Source organism: Falco biarmicus, chromosome 1 (assembly GCF_023638135.1).
Source record: "Falco biarmicus isolate bFalBia1 chromosome 1, bFalBia1.pri, whole genome shotgun sequence".
Lineage (NCBI taxonomy): Eukaryota > Metazoa > Chordata > Aves > Falconiformes > Falconidae > Falco > Falco biarmicus.
In genome coordinates this window covers 36,464,212-36,487,045 of record NC_079288.1, presented here as the reverse complement: position 1 = coordinate 36,487,045, position 22,834 = coordinate 36,464,212, and the positions used below count along the sequence as shown (strand labels likewise).

At 47.1% G+C, this 22,834-nt stretch overlaps 1 protein-coding gene across 5 annotated transcripts in view; it reads left to right on the top strand.

The window, feature by feature from the left end:
• The window catches only part of TPCN1 (two pore segment channel 1), a 55,017-nt gene extending 33,237 nt beyond the window's left edge, over positions 1-21,780 (top strand). For all 5 annotated transcript variants that reach the window (XM_056326618.1, XM_056326615.1, XM_056326617.1 and 2 more), the window contains 21 exons: positions 115-149; positions 745-803; positions 1,603-1,702; positions 2,752-2,868; positions 3,815-3,939; positions 5,207-5,255; positions 5,458-5,521; positions 6,570-6,614; positions 7,680-7,736; positions 7,826-7,879; positions 9,371-9,443; positions 9,668-9,775; positions 11,009-11,080; positions 11,899-11,988; positions 12,764-12,879; positions 13,560-13,606; positions 14,149-14,217; positions 14,654-14,738; positions 16,271-16,407; positions 17,660-17,740; positions 19,023-21,780. In XM_056326618.1, the coding sequence (XP_056182593.1) occupies positions 115-149; positions 745-803; positions 1,603-1,702; positions 2,752-2,868; positions 3,815-3,939; positions 5,207-5,255; positions 5,458-5,521; positions 6,570-6,614; positions 7,680-7,736; positions 7,826-7,879; positions 9,371-9,443; positions 9,668-9,775; positions 11,009-11,080; positions 11,899-11,988; positions 12,764-12,879; positions 13,560-13,606; positions 14,149-14,217; positions 14,654-14,738; positions 16,271-16,407; positions 17,660-17,740; positions 19,023-19,145 (1,706 nt within the window). In that variant the 3' untranslated portion in view covers positions 19,146-21,780. The remainder of the gene's footprint in view (positions 1-114; positions 150-744; positions 804-1,602; positions 1,703-2,751; positions 2,869-3,814; positions 3,940-5,206; positions 5,256-5,457; positions 5,522-6,569; positions 6,615-7,679; positions 7,737-7,825; positions 7,880-9,370; positions 9,444-9,667; positions 9,776-11,008; positions 11,081-11,898; positions 11,989-12,763; positions 12,880-13,559; positions 13,607-14,148; positions 14,218-14,653; positions 14,739-16,270; positions 16,408-17,659; positions 17,741-19,022) is intronic.
• The last annotated feature ends 1,054 nt before the right edge of the window (positions 21,781-22,834 follow it).

The following is a 22,834-nucleotide window of genomic DNA, read 5'->3' as shown; positions in this document are numbered from 1 at the left end:
TTCTCTTTGGGAACAGAGACTCATCACTGCGCTGCTCGGTATTAAACAGACTTTATTTTTGATTGTTCTTTCCCTTTTTTCTCTCCTCTTTTACCTTCTCTGCTGTTTCTCTAGGTTTTTATTTGTTTTCTCCTAACCAGTCGGATCCGGTGAGTATCGCTGGTTCTTTCACCTGAAGCTTGGGTCCCATTTTGACTTGCTTAAGAATCAAACATTCCTGTGTAGACTTAGCTTATTCCTGTGTGGTGGCCAGGGAGGCCAGATGCTAGCTGCTCAGAGACGGTTACCCTGGTCTACCCCTGCTGGGAAGGAACTTCTTCAAAGTCAGCTTGTCCCAAAGGGAATGTTCACGGAGTTGTTCCTTGTTCTTGGTGTCTTAATTCAGTCAAATGAGCCACCTGCTGCTGTCCCCAGGGGAGGAAGGTATCTGGGTGAAAGCTCAACCACTTCAGACTGTTGCTGTCAGAGTCGAGCAGCCACTAGGTCCTGCTACTGATTGAGTCTGTAGCTTGCTGGGTGTAACTACTACAAAAATATGTAGATGAGCTTTTAATTTTTAAACTCTTCACATGCCATCTCTCGGGCACCTTTAAAAAGGACCGATGCTGAAGTACCCTTTCTCTAGGGGAGGCATCAGGGAATTGTAGAAATGCCTGTGTTCAGGTAGGTGGGTTGGTGGTTTTTTGAGTGAAATGTCACTATGAAATTCTGCTTGCGTTTTGTCATGGGAGTTTTTTCTTTCAGTACTTCAATACCTTGGAGAACAGCCTCGTGAATCTCTTCGTGCTTTTGACCACTTCAAAGTAAGTTCATGCTTTTCTAGCTCAGTCTTTCCCTTTACCCCTAAAGAAGTCTAGCAGAGCCAAGAGTTTATTTGCAGAAATGCTCTGTCTCCAAATACAATCCCTTTCCTCTGTATGACAGAGAGATTTCCTGGGTCAGCCTGCATAGGAAGAACTGGTATTTCATTTTGGTTTAGGATACTGTGACCTCAGATGCAGTTATCTCTAAGCGACTTGGACCTCCTCATCACTGTGAGGGCAGTAAGGGGGAAACAGCTTTATTAGGCCTCGGTCCAAGAAGGGAAAGTTCTGTTTGTGCTCCTTTGTCAGCCGACAATTTGCTGTTGTGAAGTAACTTCCTATTCCTCTGCTTCAGTTCACCTATCTGCTAGGAAAGGAGGATAACAACAGTGGGTAAATATTGATCTGCTGTCAGGGAGAGCTCTGAGGATTAGGAAATTAGCAGAGGATGGAATAAATCTTAGGTTGTAACACTCTTGCACCAAAGCTGTATTGCTGTCATTGCTAAGTATCGAAGCACAACCCTTAGCCACGTTACAAATCCCCTTTGCCCATTTGGTTTTGGGCTGTGCAAAGAATGTGCTTTTCATATTTATTTTTTTCATACCTCCATGTTCTTGCTGTTCGTTGCTAGGCACAAACTGCTGTGGCATGAGCAACCATGTGTTTCGCAGAAATGAGCAGATCTTTGGGTGTGAGTTTGCACACACACCTGGGTCCTGTGCCTTTTGCCTTCGTAGCGGGAAGCCTATAGCATGAGCTATTTGGTGCTTAAACTCGTGTCTTTTTTTGGATGCAGTTTCCCTGATGTGATGATGCCATCTTATGCCCGAAACCCCTGGTCCTGTGTCTTCTTCATAGTGTATCTCTCCATTGAGCTGTACTTCATCATGAACTTGGTGAGTCCCCTGAAGAAGCACCCAACTTCTCTCTGCCTGACATTGGAGCTCCTTGCCCAGCACAGCCTTCCCCATTCCCAAGAGTGCTCTGTAATGATCTGAGACCTTCTGGCAAAATACTTCCAGAAATGACAGCTTTGCTACGGATAGGACTCTTTTAATGTTTAACCAGAAGGAATTGAGCTAAATCACAGAAACCAGAATGATACAAGTCTCTTTCAACTTCTCTCACATTAATATCATGCTTGGAGTGACATACTCGGTTGCATGAAATTTATTGTTCTTTTCTGTCTTAATTATTTATCATAAGATGGCATTTTATTATCTGGGCTTGCCTGAAATACTTTGTAAATCAGTTTGAGGGGAATGGAATTACTAAGTATGGCAGGACTTGAAGGGTGCTGGTGACAGCAGTGTGAGAGCATAGCTGCTGTGCTGGCTCTGCTTCTTGCGACATCTAGGGCAGGGCCAGGACCACCAGCTCAGGGGAGGATGTGAGTGGTGGAAAGGGGCTTACCAAAGGAGATGAGGAACGCTGCAACCCAGGGTGGGTGATCTGATGCATGTGGTGGGCTTGGATTTCCCTGCTGCTGTCCTAGATGGAGGGTTAGCTTTGACATGTTTCTGCCAAAGCTTCCGTGGAAGGGTGAGTCCAGAGAGCAGTCCTCAAAACCCACTTTCTAGGAAGAGATCAGGGCATTTTAACAAACCTTTTTCTGCTGTTTTCTGTTGGCATGTGTGGGGTTTAGCCTTAGCTCTTAAAACCACTAGTGAGCATTAGGAGGGCAGAAACATCTGGGCCTCTTCCGGAAGGTGGATCGGTGTGTGTGCAGTATGCTTGGTGACCCCTTTGTGAGATCCCTCCTGGCCAACGGGCCCTCACTGACTCTGTGCCTCAGTCAGTGTAGCGCTTAGTAAATTCCTTCTGCAGGCAATGCCTCTCATGCCTTTCTAGACTGATGTTCCTGCCTGTTTGAGAAGCGCTGCCTCAGGTAGCTGCAGAGGTTAAGGATCAAAGCATTACTTTCTCTCTTGTCTTCTCTCTACAGCTTCTCGCAGTTGTGTTCGACACTTTCAATGATATCGAGAAGAGGAAGTTCAAGTCCTTGCTGCTGCACAAGCGCACAGCCATACAGCACGCCTACCGCCTGCTGATCACCAAACAGGTACAGGGTCCTGCAGGGAGGCTGAGAACAGCCTGGAGTCCAGCAGGAGGGGAGGTCAGCAATGTTTTAAGAACACCAGTGGTCTGGAGTGTTCAAGGAGCATGTTCCAAAACAGATGATTTATGTGTCTGTTGACTGTAGTCACACTCAGCTCCTTTTTTTTTCATTCAGGTAACTTGTTTATATCTGTTTCTGGAGGAAAAAGAGAGTGAATTTCAGCCCCATGTGAGATTATGGAAGCGTCTTGATAAAATGAGTGAAATTTGTTCTGGAGTGTGTGTGATCACTGATTTCTCTCTGATTCAGTGTGGGTCACTTGCAGACTTGCTTCTCAAGCACCGGTACTTAGGGAAGGGGTGGGTCATGCAAGTGGAGATACAGTACAGTTGCTAGATACCGCATGAGTGAATGGTGCAGAAACAGAAGTAACTCACCTAGCAACAACTCTTTGCAGGGACAGAGCACTTGGGGGAGAGAGGGTTGATTTCTTGCTGAGCCTGGGGAGCAGCAAGAGAAATAAGGCCCAAAAATAACTAACCCACTTCTAGTAGATTAGTTTGTGTTTAGGGCACACAGCTGATAGCCTTAAAAAAGCGCTAGTAATGGGATCCGTTAGGCTGTCTCCTAATTTCCCAAGAAGAGCGGTTGAACTCTGTTGCTCGGGGTGTCTGGTTGGACAGTTTTCGCATGGTAGGGCAACAGGGAACAGTTCTGCATTTACTGGAGGGACTGATTGCCAGGGGAGCTTTCTGATCTCTGTGCTCTGGGATAAGCTCAGTATGTTAAAGTAATAGCTTAGAGTACTTCTGGGGCTTGGTTATAATGGCATCTTGCGATAATGTAGAAATCTTGCTTAAAACAAATCTGAAGTGAGAATTAAATGCGCTAGCCTCTGTGTGCTTCTGCCTGATGTTGCTGCTTATGACAAACATTCCCTCGTTTCTAGAGGCCGTCTGGAGTTTCCTTCAAGCACTTTGAAGGGCTGTTGCGGTTTTACAAGCCTCGGATGTGTGCCAGAGAGCGATATCTCACTTTCAAAGCACTGAATCAAAGCAATACTCCTTTAGTCAGGTAGGATGGTCTTATTGTCGCACCCAGAGCAGGGAGGTTGCTTCACTCCTGGATCTAGGCTATACCTTGGAGAGAGGATGGCTGGGGTTATAAAATGAACGTTGTCTGAGATGTGGGAATAGAGTTATGTGATTGAAAGGATTTGTCTGGAAGCAGGGAGCATGGAGGGGTGGGTACCCCGGGAGCTGAGGTTTTTCTTCAGAGGTGATGGAGTTCCTGCGTGCCCTCTTGTGGATACAGCGCTCTGCTGGCAGTCACCATGCAGACTTCTGTTTCCCACCTCCCCTGCGAGAACAGAGGAGTGAGAAATTGAGGAACAGCACTAGAGCCTGCAAGGAGCATTTCTTCACACAGTGCAGCCTCACAGCTTAACAAGTTTTTGTTTTTTCCAGCAGCTGGCTGTGTCCCCCAGGGTTTTGTTAATTAAAATCTGGTTCTGCTGGTGCTTTCAGGACTCTCATCCTCTGTGTTATGAGGCAGAGAATTACCATTCTGGTGGGTGGGTGCAGCTAACTCCAGCCAGCATGGAAGTAGAGGGAATTAGAGCAGGAGACTTTCTCTTCCTTTTCCTTTGTTCTGGCCGCAGACAGGCTGGGAGTGAGTCTCCCATGAAACTGGTGCCAGCGCTTTACCTTAAAGTCAAGTGCCACAGAGAGGTATTGAAAATGGCATAGGGAGAAGGACTGTGTTCTTAAATTTAGGCACCTAATGACACCAGTAAGAGTCTGAGAAGTTCAGCATTCTCACTTCCAGACACCTAAAAGCTGTTATAGGCCTGACCCTGAGCACCAAGACAGGCACTCGTGTTTTATGAGTTTCTTTGCTTTCATGTCCTTTTTCAAATGTCATTGTTACCCTCAAAAGAAAATGTGCAAAGACCTTGGAAAAGGACTGTGCGAGTAATTAAGACAGTCCAAGATTTCTTCTCGAAGAGTAGTACGATCTCTGTCCCTTGCAATTTGCTATCTAAGCCTCAGGTCTTTCCTCTTGGTAGTAAAATTCTGCAGTTCAGTAGTGTCACGGTTTCCTCCAAGGGCTGTGGCATTCCAGAAAGAAGACAGGCTTTGCACCCTGTTCTGGCCACTGTCAGCCACTAACCTTTGGCTAGACCGGGAAGAGGTCAGTGGTGAGTTATATCAGCTGTGGCTGCAGTTCTAATCAGGAGTTAATAAATTCCAGGGACTCTCTGCTGCTGATGCCTGACGAGGACAATTAAGGATCTAATAATCTCCAAGGCTCTGATCAGATGCTTCTTTCTGTTTTGCAGTCTAAAGGATTTTTACAATTTCTATGAAGTTGTTGGCTTAAAATGGAAGGTGAGTATTTATTGGGTGGAGAAGAGGGGGAGTGTGTGTGGGAGGGAGAGCAAAGGAGGCCAGTGATTAAAGAGAAGGTGGGTAAGGAGCAAAGGCAATCTAAAAGAAGCAGATGATGGGAATAAGGTGGGTCTCCACCACTGCACGTTGTTTGTATGGATGTGGCATTGACTACTTCTGATCACATCTGTTCTGCTTTCAGGCAAAACGAAATCGCGAGCACTGGTTTGATGACCTTCCACGGACAGCGTTCCTTATTTTTAAAGGTAACAGTCTGTGTTTTCATGACAGCATGTGTTCAACTAGCAGGAAGAGCATTTCTTTATGAAGACAGGGCCCTCCGAAGGGATCTTCTGTTATGTCCCTGGTAAATAGCTGAGGGAAGGCCTGCTAACCGATTCTCTGTGTACTCAGAGCCTCCAAGCCCACAGCCTTGTATCCAGAATCTCCAGGGAAGATTTCTGTCATGCAAATATTCCCTGTACTCTGACCCTGGCTTCCTTAAAATAAGAGACTTCTTGGCAGAAGCTCTGTAGCGAACCAGACCCTGAGGTTAGAGGGCTGTATTCCGTTTTCAGCACAGAGGTTGTGGGGGGGGGTTATGATTGCTGAATCTGCTAGAGTTTATAGAGTTTGTCCACATCCCAGGTGGTAACTCACAGCAGTGGCTATGGAGTGGGATTTGTGTTTTCACAAGAGCTGCTAGGCTTACTAGTCCCAAGATGTGGTTGCAGCGCTTGTGCAGGTCAAGTGCAGCTGCTCGGGAAGGGGAAAGAGGTCTGAAATACCCATCAATGTAATCTGTTTTGCAAATGTGATTTATCTCCCGTGTCCGAAGTTTGCTGACTGAATGTAGCCATTCAGAAATAAGAACTTACCTGCAGTTATTTTCCAGTGTTGTATGTTAGTGGGAAAGAGTTAACCCCATCTTGGTGCAAACACACAGCTGTCACAGGAGTCCTGCATATCTCTGCTGATGCATTCAACCCTCCTTGACAGCGTACGTGTTGTTCCAAACGCAGGCAGTGCTTCAGCAGCTGCATTTACCCCTGTCCACACCACAGAACTAGTACATAGAGAGAAAAAAAAAAAAGACATCTCGGGTGTTAAGGATAGTGAGTTCATTGGTGCTAAAATTCTAGAGAAAATTTGAACTTGGTCCCAAGAAGTAAAAGTTAATAATTTTCGAGTCTGTTTATCTTCTGTGCTGAGGATTGGTATGAAAAATGTCTCTAAGGAGAAGATAAAGGAAGCTGTGTGTGAGGTATGGAGGATTGTGTAAACATTTGTTTTGTCATACTTTCCTTCATGCAGGCATCAACATCCTTGTGAAGTCCCGTGTGTTCCAATACTCTATGTGTAAGTAGAAGTAACGAGCTGCCTCTCTGCTAGGCTCCCTTGATCACACGGGTACGCTGTGTCTGCCAGCCCTCGCAAGGACATAGCGTGGTGCGGCTGGTCTTCGGTCTGAGCCATGGCTCGCGTACAAATTTTGGAGTTTTGGCAGAGAGGGAGGGAACGGCATCCTCATGCTGAGCGTTAACTGCAGCCTGGGCTGTCAGCTCTCGCTGTGTCAAGTTTTCTGGAGAGGCTCATCAGTTCAGTACTTCACAACGCACTTGTGGGTCTAATTCTGTAGCCGTCGCATTTAGGTAGGTGGGTGGTTAGCTTTCACAAACCTTGAGGTTTTTATCTTGCAGCTGAAGGATGCTGGGTAAGAAACTGCCTTACCAGACAACCAACTTCTTCTGTTTGCACTTGAGAAGGTGCAGGCATCCTCGTGGCTGGAGGGATTGCTTGGCAACTGTACTGCCTGCTAGAATGATCCTCTGCTCCTCTTCTCTAGAGGAGAAAGTACTTACTTGTGGTGCTACTTGCTATGTTCTAAACTATCTGTTCCTACTCGGTAATTTGGGGTTTTTTTTGAATGTTGGAGGAGAATTTTTTGTTAAGTTGGGATGCTAAACTAAAGAGGGTGAGGAGATCTGAGTGAAAAGAAGTCCTGCACCTCCAGGATTTGAATGTTGGGGAGCAGTGATAGATCCAGGCTGACGGAGCTTTGTCCTGTACTATTGGAGACCCAGTGGTTCTCAAGATTTTGTTCCAGAAGTAGGAGAAAGGTGAAATATGCAGGTACTAACATGGCAGAATGTAAAATAATTTTGAGTAAAAATGATTGAGATGATTCAGACCATTGTTTTGTTTTAGTTCTGTTTCCTTCTGGAAGATAAAGGTACTGCATCTGTTAAAGGCCTGGGCAAGTGAGGATAGAAGACTCTCCCAAGTGATGTGTTCAGTTTCTATGTTGAATTGGAAACAATGACCCTGCCACTTGTCCAATATTATACTCTTTTTGTTAGCCTAAAAAACAGATGCCTTCTGGTCCAGGACAGGTTTTGCCTGGGTTTTTACTTTGTTTTCCAGATACTGTGGTGGCTGTGAATGGAATTTGGATTCTTGTTGAAACCTTCATGCTGCAAGGTAGGAAATGTTGTGGCTTGTTTCCCAACTGTGATGCTGGGGACTGAAAAAAAGGGAAGGCTAGAAAAAGTTCTTCTTGTGTCTTGCAGGAGGGAATTTCTTCTCCAGAAATGTCCCGTGGAGCTACATAGTCTTCCTCACGAGTAAGTTGATGCCTCCCAGCAGAGCTGTCGTTTCAGAAGGAGTTGGGACGGGAATAGACAGCTCCGTTCCTAGAAGATTATTCAGTTTGAAGTTAAAACTTAGCCACAGGTGTCCAGGCTCCATCTAGAACAATGCTGTGCCTGGCAGTGATTGTCAGCATCCCCACGGACCCATGTGAACACTGCTGCACTGTTACACAGCTCCCTGTGCCACTGCAGTCTGGGGAGCCTCTTACCTCTGGTGCAACTCTCCGCAAAAGCTGCAGTATTATTCTTAAAGCTGGCTTCAGCCCTGAGAACAGAATAGCCTCGTTTATTAGGCACAGCATGTGAAGTGATAAGCTCCTCCAGACTTGTGATGGCTCTGTGTGGAGTTGCTCACATTGCTCTGCACTGCACTGACTATTCCAGGAGGTGTTACCAGCTCTGATCTGATTGCAGCTGTGAGCTGGCACTCCGCCACACAAAGCACGGCAGTCCTGTTTGGAGTACGGAGTGCAGGGGCATGTTGAGGAGAAGACTGAAAGGACTAGGTGAACTAGTTGATGAGCTGAGTTTTCTAACTGGACACCATCCCCTCCACGAACCTGTACTTTAGTCTTCCTTTTCAGCCCAAGTGTAAGCAATTGCTTCTTCATGGGCTGGTTCGTTGCACTGCCATAGAACTCTTCAGTGACGTGAATTCCCTTCTCCTGCCAGCGTCTCTTGCTCGAGGAGAAGCAAAGTGTAGCTCCACAGAATCAAAATAGTGTGTAAAAAAAGCGGGAGGTTCTTTGGAGAGTCTAGGAGAGGTTCCTAACCTCTTCTTTGGCTGCTGGGCAGCTCTAGCGCTTCCCTGGCCATTAGTCTTCAAAACACTTGTTACAGAAGTTTGAAGGCTGAGGCACTCTGCGACGCTTCTTTTCACAGGGACGTTGTCATCCAGCTCTTCTCTTTGTTTCTCTCCCACCTCCACCCCCACGCCCCCCAGAACCTGGAAAGAAAGACTTTGGGTTGACAAACAGGGCATTGTCATGTTATTACGGTGTTCTTTAACCTACAGGCCCACAGGGTGCTGCCAGGACAGGGAGTGAAAGTAGACGGCTCTTCTTTGAAAGGATCAACCCCTGCAGGTCAAGGCTGGGCTATGGGATGCGGATACATTTCGCTGAGATAGAAGGAAATGAACAGGCAGGATTGAATTCCCGACACCACTTTCCAACCTTTCCTATATGGGACCTTGTGCCTCAACATCTATAGTGTGTTAGCCAGCTGAGTACTCTGTAGACTGTTCTGAGGAGTCATAGCGAGGAATACAGGAAAGTGTCTATTTGGAGGGTTAATGTCTCTTTGGCATCTCACCAAGAATAAGGAGGATGGGTGGGGGTCTTTTAGACCTGTGTTCGAAAGTCCTGTGCTTAAAGCACCACACATCTTTGAGCACAAGCCTTTGCATAAGCCCACCTAGTGATGCTGCTTAGTTCTGACCATGGCTGTCATCTTGGTTTACAGTCTATGGCGTGGAGCTGCTCCTGAAGACCACTGGACTGGGGCCCGTTGAGTACCTGTCCTCAGGCTGGAACCTGTAAGTGCACGGTGATGTTTTTGAGAGACGTGATAACTGCTGGGTTCAAAAGACCAACTTCTTAGATGAGTTTTTAGGCCTGTAGATAAGGCTGTCAGCAGGCTGTTATAATTCTGCCCTTGGCCTTGTGCATCTTGTTAGGCTGGAGCATCACCAAGTACCTCTTCTCTGCTGAAACACGAATGATAAATCATTGTCCTTATTTTATTTTATTTTATTTTCAGCTTTGACTTCTCAGTCACCCTGTTTGCATTTTTGGGGCTCATGGCACTGGCGTTTAACATGGAGCCGTTCTACTTCATTGTGGTTTTGCGACCCCTTCAGCTGCTGAGGTGAGACAGGAAGGCTGGGGGGGGGGGGGCGCGTTACAGAGAGCAGGTGGGGAGAAAACAGCCAGGCTTGTTTTCCATCAATCCAGCTGGGGACCGAGCTCCTCACCAGGAGAGGGCAAGGATTGCTCTGTGGGTACGTGACCATGGCAAACAGGAATTGCGTGGGGTAATGAGATTAGCCAGAGTTATCAAAATGAATGATAACAAAAACTTGGGATGGGATATGAAACCCCGTGCTTTGGAGCTTAAGCTGATCTCTAATAGAGATCAAGGGATTTACTGGGGGCAGATTATCCTGTGTCTGCCTTCGTGGGGTTCTTACACCTCCTCTAAATTGTCTGATGCTGTTCAGAGAAAAGCTTTTCTGTCAGGGTGACACAGTCTGAGCCAGTTTAATAATTTCCATTGAATTACCAGAAATTACAGTTTTCAAAGGATGTTGCTTTCTAGGGTGAAGTACAACCCTGCTCTAACTGCTTCTTGCACTTTAAGCAAGACTGTGGCCTGTAACCTCTCTGCAGCTCAGTAAGATGGGTCTGATTAACCCTCTCATTTCGAGGCTGTTAGAGGTACCTTCACCTTTGCAGAATGCTGAGAGTCATAGGGGGATGGCATTTGAGGCAAAATGTTGTTTTGTTAAAAACAAGCTAATGCAATTTAGCTCTTCAGTGAGGATTTAAAGAACACTTTATGATACTCAAGGGGGGGGAAAAAAATAATGTTTTCTGTGTTGCTCCCTTGCCAAAGACTGTGTTTGGCAGCTGTGTTTCTCTGTAAAGGCTGATGGAGTTGCCAAATCTTAAATTAGCAGGCACAATGCAGTTTTCTTTCATCAGTTTTATTGGGTCATGGGGGAAACACGGAAAAGCTTGTGTCTGAGGAAAGGAGTAACGAATCCTGACCCTGTACACAGGACTAATTTAAGTTCTTACGATTTTTATGGTTTTTTTAAATAGCTATTTATGCATCATGCTTTGTAAAAAGACATAGGCTTTTCCTTGAGATTCCTCAGTCCTGTGAACACTTAGTTGAATGTATCATAAACATTCGGATGGGACAGTGGGATGTTGTTAGGTGAGCAGAGACCACTTGAGCCAGAGCAGATCCTATGAGTTTGGTGTCAGGAACCCTTACTGTTCATTGACTACAGAGGTACAGAGAACCGTGATACTGTATTTCCAACAACGCGAGGAGAGCTGCAGTGTGTAGGTAACTACTGGCTTCTCCTTTCAGGTTATTTAAATTGAAGAAACGCTACAGAAATGTACTGGATACTATGTTTGAGTTGTTCCCCCGGATGGCCAGGTACTAACTTCTTTTTGCATGACGACAGGGAGAGGAGAGTGAAGGTTTAGTGTCTAGGATCAGGGTCAAGGTAGGGACCTGTTAAACCTGCTAAAGGTGTTTATGCTCTGATCTGTCAACAGGTTGTAACTGATTCTTCAGTGTGCTGCAGGGGGTGTTAATCTTCCAGTTTCTTGGAGCAGTAGGTGATAAGCAGCACTCCAGCACCCTGGGCCGCCTCCTGCTTTTGTGTTATAACTAAGAATCGATGCTTGTGTGATTTATCTCCCCCATCCCAGCTTTGGTGAGAGGGGAGGCCCATCTGGGAGGAACATTAACATGAATATACTAGTGCTTAGTACAGCCACTTGAGCATTATTGTGAAATGGTGGGGAAGAAGGAGCTTGGGGTTTGAGTGGGGCATCCTCAGACCTCATTCCCTCGAGGGCGGTCTGAGCAGAGTGTGTTAGCTAGAGAATGCTGTTCTTGGCACAGTCCCTGCAGCCAAGGACGTGGAGAGGGCAGAAACAGTGTGTGTTGTTCTTTGTTAAAGAAAGTGTGGAGGGACGTTTGTTTACCAGAAGAGACAGACTGGGAGGGAATCCAGGCTGCTTTTTAGTTTTTCTCTTCAGTGAGTGGCAAGCTCCTTGTCCAAGGACTTCTTGAATGAGGGCAGGCGAAGAACTGCAGAGCCACAGTGGCAGGGAGGGTGGTCTGGGGTTTTCAGTGCTGCTTCCCATCCGCTGGAAATGCCTTCCAGAGCAACCAGCCTGTGTCTGTGTTTCCCTGCCTTAGCAACTCTTCAGTAGCACAGTACTCTTTCTGTTTTTTGCCCCCAGCCTGGGTTTAACCCTGCTGATCTTCTACTATTGCTTTGCCATTGTTGGCATGGAGTTCTTTGCTGGCGTGGTCTACCCGAACTGCTGCAAGTGAGTACCACGTACCCGTCCCCCTCTGCAGTGGTTTTGGTACAGAGCCAGTAGCAGTGAGCTCTGGCAGCTCTGTCTCCCTGTGGAGCAGGGGCCAGAGAATGGGTCTGAGTGGGGGTCTGCAGCTAAGGCAACGTGCTGTGAAAATCTAGGAGACACTTCACTTGGCTAGGTAAGATCGGATGAAATGACTTTTGCATTGCATTTGGAAAGGCAGAGATTTTTGTGGTAGGGGTGGCTGGCTTTAACGAGTTCTGTAACTTGCCTCAGGTAGCTGCACTGGGAGGACAACTTCATGGTACCATGGCTGGAAACTCTTGTAACATCTGCTTTAGAGTGAAGTCCAGATTTTTATCTTGGCGATGCCAGAGTTGCTTGGCCAGACCTGTTACATATTTAGGCCTTACTTTGTAACACGATAAATTCACCCATTCTTGGAAGCTAAGCTGTCCTGTCCTGTGCCCTTTTCATCTTAAATGGTGGCAGACCACTTGGAAATGCCAAGCTTTAAGGGTGTGAGCCAAGGAGTCTAAATCAAACACTCAGTTTCCCTGGTATATTTGCTGAATGATTAGAAAGACACCATGTGCTCCCTGGGCTTGTGCTGAGCTATGAAGAGAGAAGCTTTCTTTCAGAGAAAATTGCAAGTGTTGGCCAAGAGGTAGAAACTGCCACTCTGCTCACCACCTTCCCAGTGTTTCGGTATTTATAACCCTTGGCATTTTCCTTGCTTTTCTAGTCTCTTCTCATTCTTTGTCCTGATTTCTCCAACCAGCACAAGCACGGTCGCAGATTCCTACCGCTGGGTGAATCATACAGTTGGCAACAAGACGGTTGTGGAAGAAGGTTATTACTATCTCAACAACTTTGACAACATTTTGAACAGCTTTGGTAAGGGCAGTTTCATCCGTAGCAAAAACTATTCCTTAGTGCATCTGTGTTCCTGCAGAGCTGGACAGCAGGACTGTAATAATGCTCATGTAAGCCTGGGACTCTCCCGTTGAGTCCTACTAACGCACCTCAAACGCTCAGCATCCTGCTCTCTCTGTCTGGAGAGCTCCACCTGACTAACTGTGCCATGTCTGTTTTGCAAGGTAAGCAGAAGTCTCTCAAAAGCCAGTGTGAAGCCAGCAGATCTGTTCTGACTGGTGATCAGACCAGACTTCCAGAGATGTTTGAGGACGTTAAGTCACTACCCTTCTAAAGAACCAATACTGATGCTAATATATTTCTTTAAACCCACTGATTTTTCTTAACGTGTGAGGAGAGATGCTTATCTTGTGGTGATTTCAGAGGTCTCCACGCTCTCTGGTGGAAGGAGTCCGGTCTGTTTCTGATTCTTTTAAGAAATATAGATTAAGCCATGCTTCTGGTTCTGTGGGTCTACCCCCTTTGTCTGAAGTAATTGCAGTAATGAAGGTCTGCATTCTGTCTCTGGATCTGCTGGCTTTATTGAAACTTTGGTATCTTGCTTCAGTCTTTCCCATCAAATATTTTGTCTAAGAATCACTGTAAAGTAGGTCAGGGTGGATAAAGGAATTGTCTGTATTTTTTCTCCCACTTGTATGCAGTCACGCTGTTTGAGCTGACAGTTGTCAACGACTGGTACATCATCATGGTAAGTAAAGCTCAGCTACCATGTGTGTATAGACAGCACAGACTCTGCCAGTTGAGCTAGATCTTCTGTGCCTCCACTGCTTTCTTCTGATGATTGGAGATGGGCCCAACGTTGTCACTTGTTGTTGCCAGATATCTTTTGGTCCTGATGGCATTTGACCTTTGACATGCTGCTGGGCATGTTTTCTTGTGAATCTTGACTGGCCTTCAGGCCTTCAGGTTTCGCAGCCTAGACAAACGGAGTCACTGTATTCCAGCTTGTCACCTGCTGTTCAAACTATGTTCTCATAGCAGCAATGGCTTTTAAACCCACAAACTTTAAATGTTGTGTATAGGAAACTCTCCTTTTAGCTTGAGAGGCAGATTAGCTGCAAGGACCAGCTGGGGCATTGAGCACTGCACAGGCAGTCCCTGAGGCTAACTGTGGAGCCATGAATGAGAGAGAGAGATACCATTTATGCTGCTTTATGTCTGTTGGCAAGCAGTTAACAGCAGATTTTTCCTTCTTTTGTGCACTACTGACTTCTTGCCTTTCCTCTTTAGGAAGGGGTGACATCCCAAACCACTCACTGGAGCCGTCTTTACTTCATGATCTTCTATATTGTGACCATGGTAGGTTTCTGGATGTGTTTCATGCATCAGATAGTGGGGATGGGGAGGGCAGACAGCTTTTACTGTGTTCCAGAAGGAGCTTCCATGCCTAAATGAGGACAACTTTGTTGTTGTGCATAAATGTCTTCCAGAAACAGGTGTGAGTCCATATCACTTGCAGAAAGTTGAATTTATGGGCATCAACAGAGCTGATGCCACACAAACCTGGCCTGGGGTAAGGACTAGGGCAGCACAAGAGCTCTGTTCTGTCCCCATTGTGGCAGACTGTTGGCAGTTTACTCACAGGTGGATGTGTGGTGTGTGCATCCCCTCTGCCGTGGAGGAGCTGGGGAGCATAGACTTGAAGCACAGATAAAATGCTGAGTTTCTGGTTGAACTGGGCTGGAAGAATCCCCCAGCAGCAGCCTCTTGACCTCTTCTGTTCATGTCCTCCCAGGTGGTGATGACAATCATTGTGGCTTTTATTCTGGATGCTTTCGTCTTCCGCATGAACTACACTCGGAAGAACCAAGATTCAGAAGGTCAGAACTGAGGACTGGTTGACCTACAATATTTTGTCTTCTCTCCCTGATGTCTTATGTCTGTAGGAGAGAGTGGGACTAGCCAGCAAGACCAGATTTTTTGTTGTTGTTTATTTTTTAGCCTTATTTCCTAAGCTAATTCTTGCACTTTTGTGTGATATTTTGGTCTGGCCTTTCTGCCTTGCCCCTCATCTCTCCCCCAGCACTCCCCAAAAAGTAAGTGCGTGTGTGTGTATGTATGTATGGGGGGGAGGTGTTTATATATAGAGGGATGGGTGGGTGTGTGCACATGTGTTTGTGTATAAACTTCAACTACCTGAGCCATTTCAACCAAATTGCTTGAAGATAGGAAGTCTGCATACATTTCATTAAAGAAATGTAGGAAACTTTACAGCAATGATGTAGCAAAGTTCAACAAGAGACTTTACAAGAAGGGATTTTTTTTTTTTCTTTAAAACCAGTTTCCCTTCCTCACTAATACCCTCACTGGCACCAGCACATGTCTCAGAGTGGCTTGTTCAGCATTCAGGCACCAAAACACTGGATCCAAGTGGTGTGCCAGCTCTCTTTACCGTGACATGGAGGACAATGGACACTGCCTATCCAGTTCGGTTCTTTCCACATCTCCCAGTTGTACTTACTGGTGACTACGTGCTGGTTTTGGATGTGCATTTGGGTACTCTTTAGGAACTGACAGGGACTGGTTTCTCCATCTCGTCACCCCTGTGAGTCATCAGTTTTACTCACTGTCCTTGTCTCCTGAGCTGGATGTCTGAAGCTGCATGTAGCTTCATGACCTGCTAATTTAGGTGCCATAAACACATTAATCTCCTACAGCCCTTCTCTGGCTATTCCTTTGGGTCATCTACACCCAGACTTTTCTATTCATTCTCCATGAAGACTACTCTTAATAACTCTTTACACTCCTCTGCAGGAAGGAGTTACAGCTACTGCACTCATATATTTCATACCAGAGAATCTTCCCCACAGAAACGTGATGAAGGCCCCAGCCACAGGAGTAGCTTTGATCAGCCTCTCATCTTTCTGAGGTGCCAGAAGATCAAATTTGTGTGGCTCAGGCCTGTAGGAGCCAGGAGTTGTTAGTTACAGAAACACTTTTCATCGTGATCCCTGCTGCACCCAGTTTGAAGGGTGCGGTGAAAGACGCTTGTTAGCACTGAACTCCCAAGTTGTTGAAGGTCAAAAGGCAGCAATTTCTGTGTAATTATTTGCTTTGCTAGTTAATTCACAGGCAAGCAAAAAGCTACAAGATTTTTGTATTATTTTTTTTTAAGATATTGAGCCTGATGTTTTAAAAAGCTGAGATGCTTGCTAGCCCTACACACTAGCTAACTTATTTGGGGGGACAAGGACATGTACGTTCTAGTCACAAAAGTAGGTACAGACTGTGCCTGACATCTGGCTTGGTCCTGTGTGCTGTTAAGCTTTGCCTTCCAGGCTTATCATAGTGGCTGATGAAACAACGTTCACCTTGGAGACTTTTTTTTTCTCTTTTTTTCTTGCTTTTCCAGAAGACAACGGCATTGTACTGGAGAAGGAGATCTCCAAGGAGGAAGTGGTTGGCATAATTGAGCTGTACAAGCGGAGTTCAGCTGCTGCTGAAACAGCTCAGCTGCAGAAGATCGTTTTGCAGATGGACAAATATGGGGTAAGAGGAAATGCTTACTGCAAGTTCTCAGCTTTGGGGGAGGAAAGTCCACGATAGCCTTTTTGCTATCTTAAGAGAGAAGCTGCATGTGTCTTTGTAATATTGAGAGCTGAGCTACTGGAGGGGCTCTGCAGCACTGGCACAAAGTTTAGCTGCTCTAGAAAAGTAGCAGCTTAATTTCCCCTGCACTCTGAATAGCCCTGACAAAGGCTAGCTGCTATGGCCTGCAAACTTTGCTGTCCTCACCCAGTACTGGCTGGAAAAAAGTGTATTTTTCTCCAAGGAAGCCAGTGTCTTATAATTCTCCTGCCTCTCTCTGTGCCCTCCATACGCTTAGGCTTGGACAGTCCTGAAACATTATGCAGCAGTATGATGGTATCGATTCCAAACACCAGGCTTCCTTTCTCCATGGTGCTGCTTACATTTTCATTCTAAAATAGGATGGACAATTGGGAAAATGAGCTGACCTGGGTAACTGCTCTTGTCTCAGAACTGTTGTCTCATGCATCTGGGAAGAGCTTGAGTGGTTGTTTTAATAATAGCCATTATATTCTTGTATTGCCACTACAAAGTACAAGTGCTACAGTCTCTTAGGCAACCTTTATTTGCTTTGGTTGGCTTGGTAGTTATAGGCTGAGCTCTTGTTCCCACAGACAAAATTCAGAATAGCAGTGATGATACCAATCAGAAGCGGTTTTCAAGACAATAAACCGAAGGAGGATGCTGTCCTCAGCCTTGCAATGATGATGCCAGACCTGAGGTTTCTTTTGCTTCTCAGTCTTGTTCATATAGCTCATGTGGTCAGAGTAATTCAGACTTCTCTGCTTACATGATTTAAGAAGTCCAGGCCCATGGAGTAAATGATCTGGACAAGTGGGACAAGATCTTATTTGGAAGCTTGGGTTTGAGCCTTGTTCCAGGCACTGATGTTATGTTCATCTGACTAAATTAAGCACCACTGACAGATGCATCCATCCAAGCTACAGCTCCCTCTGTAGTCTCTGGGGATCTGGTCGGTGTGATTTGTCTCAGCCTGCAGTAGATGCCAACATTTGTTTAGGTGATGTGCACCCTAAAATTTCTTTTCTCCATGACAACAGAAGGAGCCCAAGATAGCCCGAGCTCATCAGTGAATGATGAGTGTCTGCTGGAAGGATGCCTGAAGTTCCAGGGACTGATCCTGTGAGCTGCTCAGTGACTGATCAATGTCTTGTTTTTGTTGTTTTTTTCCTCCCCCTCCCTCCAACTCTAGCAAATGTCAACACTGTTTCTGGGACGCAGATCAAGGACCAAGAGTGATTTGAGTATGAAGATGTATGAGGAGGAGATTCAGGTATGTAGGCCCAAGTTGGAAATACCAGCAAGTCTCTCTGGTGAGCAGAACATCGCCTAGAATAACAAACCATCCTTTTAAACACCGGAGGCCTTCTTCCTCCAAGTCCCAGGCAGCCGTGTGCTCTGTGAGAAGGTTGGGCAGTAGATGAAGTGCACTTTAGATTGATCCATTCTTGCAGTCAGGGACTTTCTTAAACCACAGAGCATGTCAGAGCCTCCTCAGCGGGTCCGGGTACCGGCTGTGCAGGTGTGAGTCACAGTAACACGCTCTTGGTGCACACGTGGCTGAGCTTACCTAGACTCACCGCGCTGGACTTGTTGGCCAGGGCTAGGAGCACATGCGTGGTGCATTCCTGGGGCTTGGCTGCTGGACACTAATTTGTTAAGCCACTGGAATGTGATTGTGTTTGAGCTTGGGTGTGTCTGTCTGACACAGAAACCCAAGTGCTCTCCCAAGCAGAGTGCTGCCTGGTGTGAGCGATGCCGCCTGGTTTTCCTTCAGAGCAGCAGGCTAGCAAAGATGGGAAGCATTTCAGTCAACTGATTATCTGGAATGTTTAGGGCTTTTCTGCTAGTGCTCTTTGTAGTCAGGAGCTTTATGCCATAGATTTGGTCACTGTAGTGACTGCCAAACATTAATCTCCAGGCTCGAGGGGTCATGGGCTATTATAATGTTTAGTACTGGAAAGCATTAATCTTGTAACAATTTGAATCTGTCCTTTGCCCCTTGGGCAGCTGGCTTGGGGATGACTCTTCAGTCCCCCTAACAAAACATGAGCATGTTATTTACCATGGAGCCAGGTGGAAATCTGCAGAGAAGCTCCCTGCCTGTTCTGCTTCATCTCCTATTCAGGGATGTGACATACTGTGACACCCTGGGCACTGCCCAGGATTGGGAGCAGCTCTGCAAATCCCAAATGTCACGGGGTCATCAGTACTGGAGTCCTAGATGTTCAGGAGGGACGTTCTGAGAGAGGAATGGTTTCTTGCCCAGGTTTGTCAGTTCAGCCAACTGTAGCTGAGCCATAGCTGGTACTTCTTGCTTGAACTGTGGGTGGCAAGGTCTCGGTGCATCCATCACAGCCATGCTGCAGTTAACCAGGTGTTCCAGGAGGTTAGGCTACATCCAGGGCTTTGGAAAGAGTCCCTCTGTGCCTGAGCAACCGTGCCCTCATGTAGCAGAGCAGCCGAAGGCTCTGCCCTTCGGGGTCCTGCTGGGGGGGCTGTGAGGCCAGTGTGGGGCAGAGCCTGATCTCTGTGTGTTTGATCTCCTGTTGCAGGAATGGTATGAGGAGCATTCCAGAAAAGAGGAATCTCAGACACCGTTGCAAGAGCCCGCATCTGCTTCCAACAGCATTCTGAAGCCCCTGAGCCTCCGACAACGCTCCCAGACTGTCATTTAGGCCTAGCTAACACAAGCCATCTTCTATGCAATAACCTAGAGTATTACTTCACAGCGTATATATTGGGATGATGTATATAGATCTGTTCAGTGTACTGTTCAGCTGTAGGGTTTAAATCTCTTCCCCTAGGCAGTGAATTGCTGAAAAACCAGAGGCCCGGGGGACTCTGTGTAAGGCTGCTACACACAGATTGAGCATGACGCCCATGCTTGGCACAGAGTGAGCATCTCGGACAGAACAGAGACCTCCTCCCCCTGAGCCACTTCCCAGGCCCGAGCCTGCTCTTTGTCTTACCACTAACAGACCTTGGGGAAAGGGACGTGTAATCCATTAACAGCAGGAAATGCGCCGAAGCAACCTGCTTAATATTAAAACTTTTGCCCTTTTTGAAAATCTCTTTTGCTTAAAGGGTACAATTGACCTAGGAATAAAAGATCAGGGAGCGAGATTTTGTTTCTTCTCCACCTTCCTTATGCAAAGAAAGGGGAGGTGGCGTGAAATTTCAGCACTTTTGGAAGAGCAGACGGCCTTCCCCCTCCTTTTTGGCACACCTGGATGCACTCCCTGTAGTAGATCCAGCTCTGATTATTGAATTTAGCTGTCCCGGAGCAGTTCTGTGGCAGCTGGAGACAGAACCAAGAGCCAGCATCTCATTGCATTATGACCATAGGCGTGACGGGAGTTTGGGGACAGAAGCTCTTGTCTCTGCTGTAGCTGTCCAGTATCGGCATTGCTGCTGGTCAGTTCTGCCCGTGGTACTGCCTGGGACTGGGACTGCCTCTGGACCCCAAAGCGCCTGGCACTGCTCAGTGAGAGGGGACATTCCGCAGGGTGATGGTGGCTGTTGATTTCTGCCACTTGGCCACTTGCTCTATAAATGGCAAATCTCTGGCTGGTCCTTAGCTCATATAGATGACTGGGAGGAAAAAATGGAAGGTTTTGCAGCTCTGAGCCTGACGTATTTCTGCCTGGTTCTGGGTTAAGGAGAGCTTATGGGCATCAAACAGTACTGCTGGTTGGTCCTCAGCCAGGTTATTGCTTTGTTTATACAGGTGAGCAAGTCCCAGCACAGCAGTGTTGCTCCTCCCCTGCTTTCTCACTCCTGCAGAAATGTTCCTCAGGCTGGCAAATGCTGACTGAGTTGGATCTTAGGAAGATCCACTAAACAGCTTTACTGTTCGCCTGAATTTTGGATGCAGGAGGAGCATGGAAGACAATGATTCTTCTCGTCTGTCTGCTTCTCTACAGCCAGCAAGGAGGCTGCCAGACCTGGTAGCTGAGGGATGGGAAGGAAGGGGGGAAAAAGGATCCCTTCCCAGCTCTGCCACATTTATTCTGTGGTCATGGCAGGTTGTGTCATCACTGGTGTTTCATTGCCTGCAACGTGATGAGAACCGTTCTCTGTAAGTCCCCTTTTTTCCCCTCTGTCAGCACAGAAAGTGCTGAGGGCTACAAGTATCTGTCAGCTGGGAGGCTCCTCTCGCCTCTTGCTGTTTGATCTTCTCAGGTTCAGTCTTAAGAGTAGAACTTGCTGGGGAGGCTCTCTCCTCCCTCCAGATGGATCAGGCAGTGGGAGATCTGTGTGCCCATTCCCTTTGTCCCACATCCTTGTTTTTTCCTGGGTGGTCTCACCGCATAGGACAAGGACAGCGGGAGAGGACTGATCCTACCCGGGCAGCTCAGGAGCATTTCCTGGGTGGATGAGACTTTCAGATGTAGGCATGGTGGGAGCATTTGGGCTATGGGATGGAAAGAGCAGGTGAGCAGCTTTCCAGGCAGCATGCACACTAGTATCTGCTCTCAACCCTTGCCAAATTCCCTGGGTGCCTCAGGGCAACTTTTTGTTTCCTTTCTGGGTACCGCAGGTATGAAACTATTTCTGAGCTGAACCGTGAAGGACCTTAAAGGGCTGTTTTCCAAACCATAAATTTGACCACAAATTAATGAGCAGTGCAGTTGTTGCTCTTGCAGTTGCTCTGCATGGAGTCACAGCCCGGGAGATTTATCCAGATTAGTCCTGGGGCTGGAGGAGATGTTGTTTATTCTGTTTTAAATTGTGGGCAGGATGAATGAGCATTGTGAAGGTTAAGGAAAAAAAAATGTGGCTGTGTTTAAACTCATTCCCCTACAGCCTGTTTCTCCTTACAGGGCTGTCTGTGACTTTTTTGGGGATGTTTTCTGGGTGTGAAAGGAGTTACAGCTTTAAGCTGCATTGAGGGGGGCACTAACCTGCTTAACATGCAATAACAGGGCTTGCGTCACAGAGATGGGAATGCTTGGACTGGGGTTCAGGGCTCAGGTGCTGCTTCTGTGGTTTCCTGTTGATCTGCCCCCGTGTACACACTGTGTTAATTATTTTTGTAAACCAAGGAGGGCCACAGTTTACTGCTTCCATATGACTTTGGAAAGAAACAAAGTTTGAGTACGGGGCATCCCCTTCTATTTATCCTCCTCTCCCCAACCTGGCACACAGACTAACGACAGAGACAATCATTTTGTAGGGAGCAAGGGAGGAAGCACGGCAGGATTTTGTATGCTGGCGTTTTGTTTATAAAATGATTTTATGGACATCTGTAAAATGTTCTCTAGATTTTTTTTCAAGCACACTAATAAAACGCATCTTCGGCTTTGTAAAGGCAACTGCTTCCTTTCCTCCTTCCCGTGCCGTTCCAGAAGAGGGGCTCGGCCACAGCTGAAGCATTTCCAGTGTTTGAAGAGCGGTGCCTGCCCTCCCTCTCCAGTGGCAACTGCTTGTGTGGGCATATTCTGCATGCATGCCCTGCTGAACTGCTCTGAATTCTTGTTCCTGGGCATTCGCAAAGCCCAGCTTCCCTTCTGCCCTTCCCCCATCAGGTTTTTTCCTTCAAGTTGAGATAATGCTTTCAAACTTAGGGTTTTTAGTTATCCCAATGCAATGTTTAAGGTTAGAAGAAGGGAGTTTTTTGACCCTGTACCTCTGTGTTGGTACGTTGGCTGTGGTTTTGATTGCTTTAGCTGTGCTGTGTGTAAGGAAGCAGGGCTTGTCTCCCTGGATGATGCTGGCTGGTAACTTGTGAGCAGGTTCAGGGCAGAGCCAATAGCTGCAGGCACAGGGAGTGTTATTTTTTTATGCAAGTTCCTTTTTGGTTAGAAAAAGGAGAAACGATCCAGGCCCAGAAGGCAGTGGTACCCCTAAGAAGGGAGCAGGAACCAGGGCTGGTAGTTGTGCTTCTTGCAAAACAGCCCCTCTCTCCCCGTGGAGCAGAAGTGGGGGCATCCATCTGTAACAGCAGTTTGCTTTCTAGCCTGTGCCGTGTGGGCCAGGGATCCGAAGCAGCAGCCCACCCCCTTCCCTTCCCCTGGGACAGACCGTGGGCTGCCCCACCAGTGTTCCCAGCCCAGGGGAGCTGCGTAATGCCCCACGCAGCCCATGCTGGCCCGTGCTGGGAAAGCCATGACGCTGCAGTTCCCAACCGTGCAACTAAATGGCCGAGTCAGGCGCATGTGACTGCTGTTGAGAAATCCAACTGCTGGTAGACCCGGAGGAAACCACTTTCCCCCCCCAGCCCTGGGGAAAACGGCCCTGTGTCAGCCCCCCAGGCCCCTCTGCTGCTGCTGGTGCAGCTCCTGAGAAGCCAAGGATATTCCCTCTCCCCCTCCAAAGGGGTCCTCCTGGCTAAGGGTTGTGTTCCACTAGCGCAGAGCAGGAG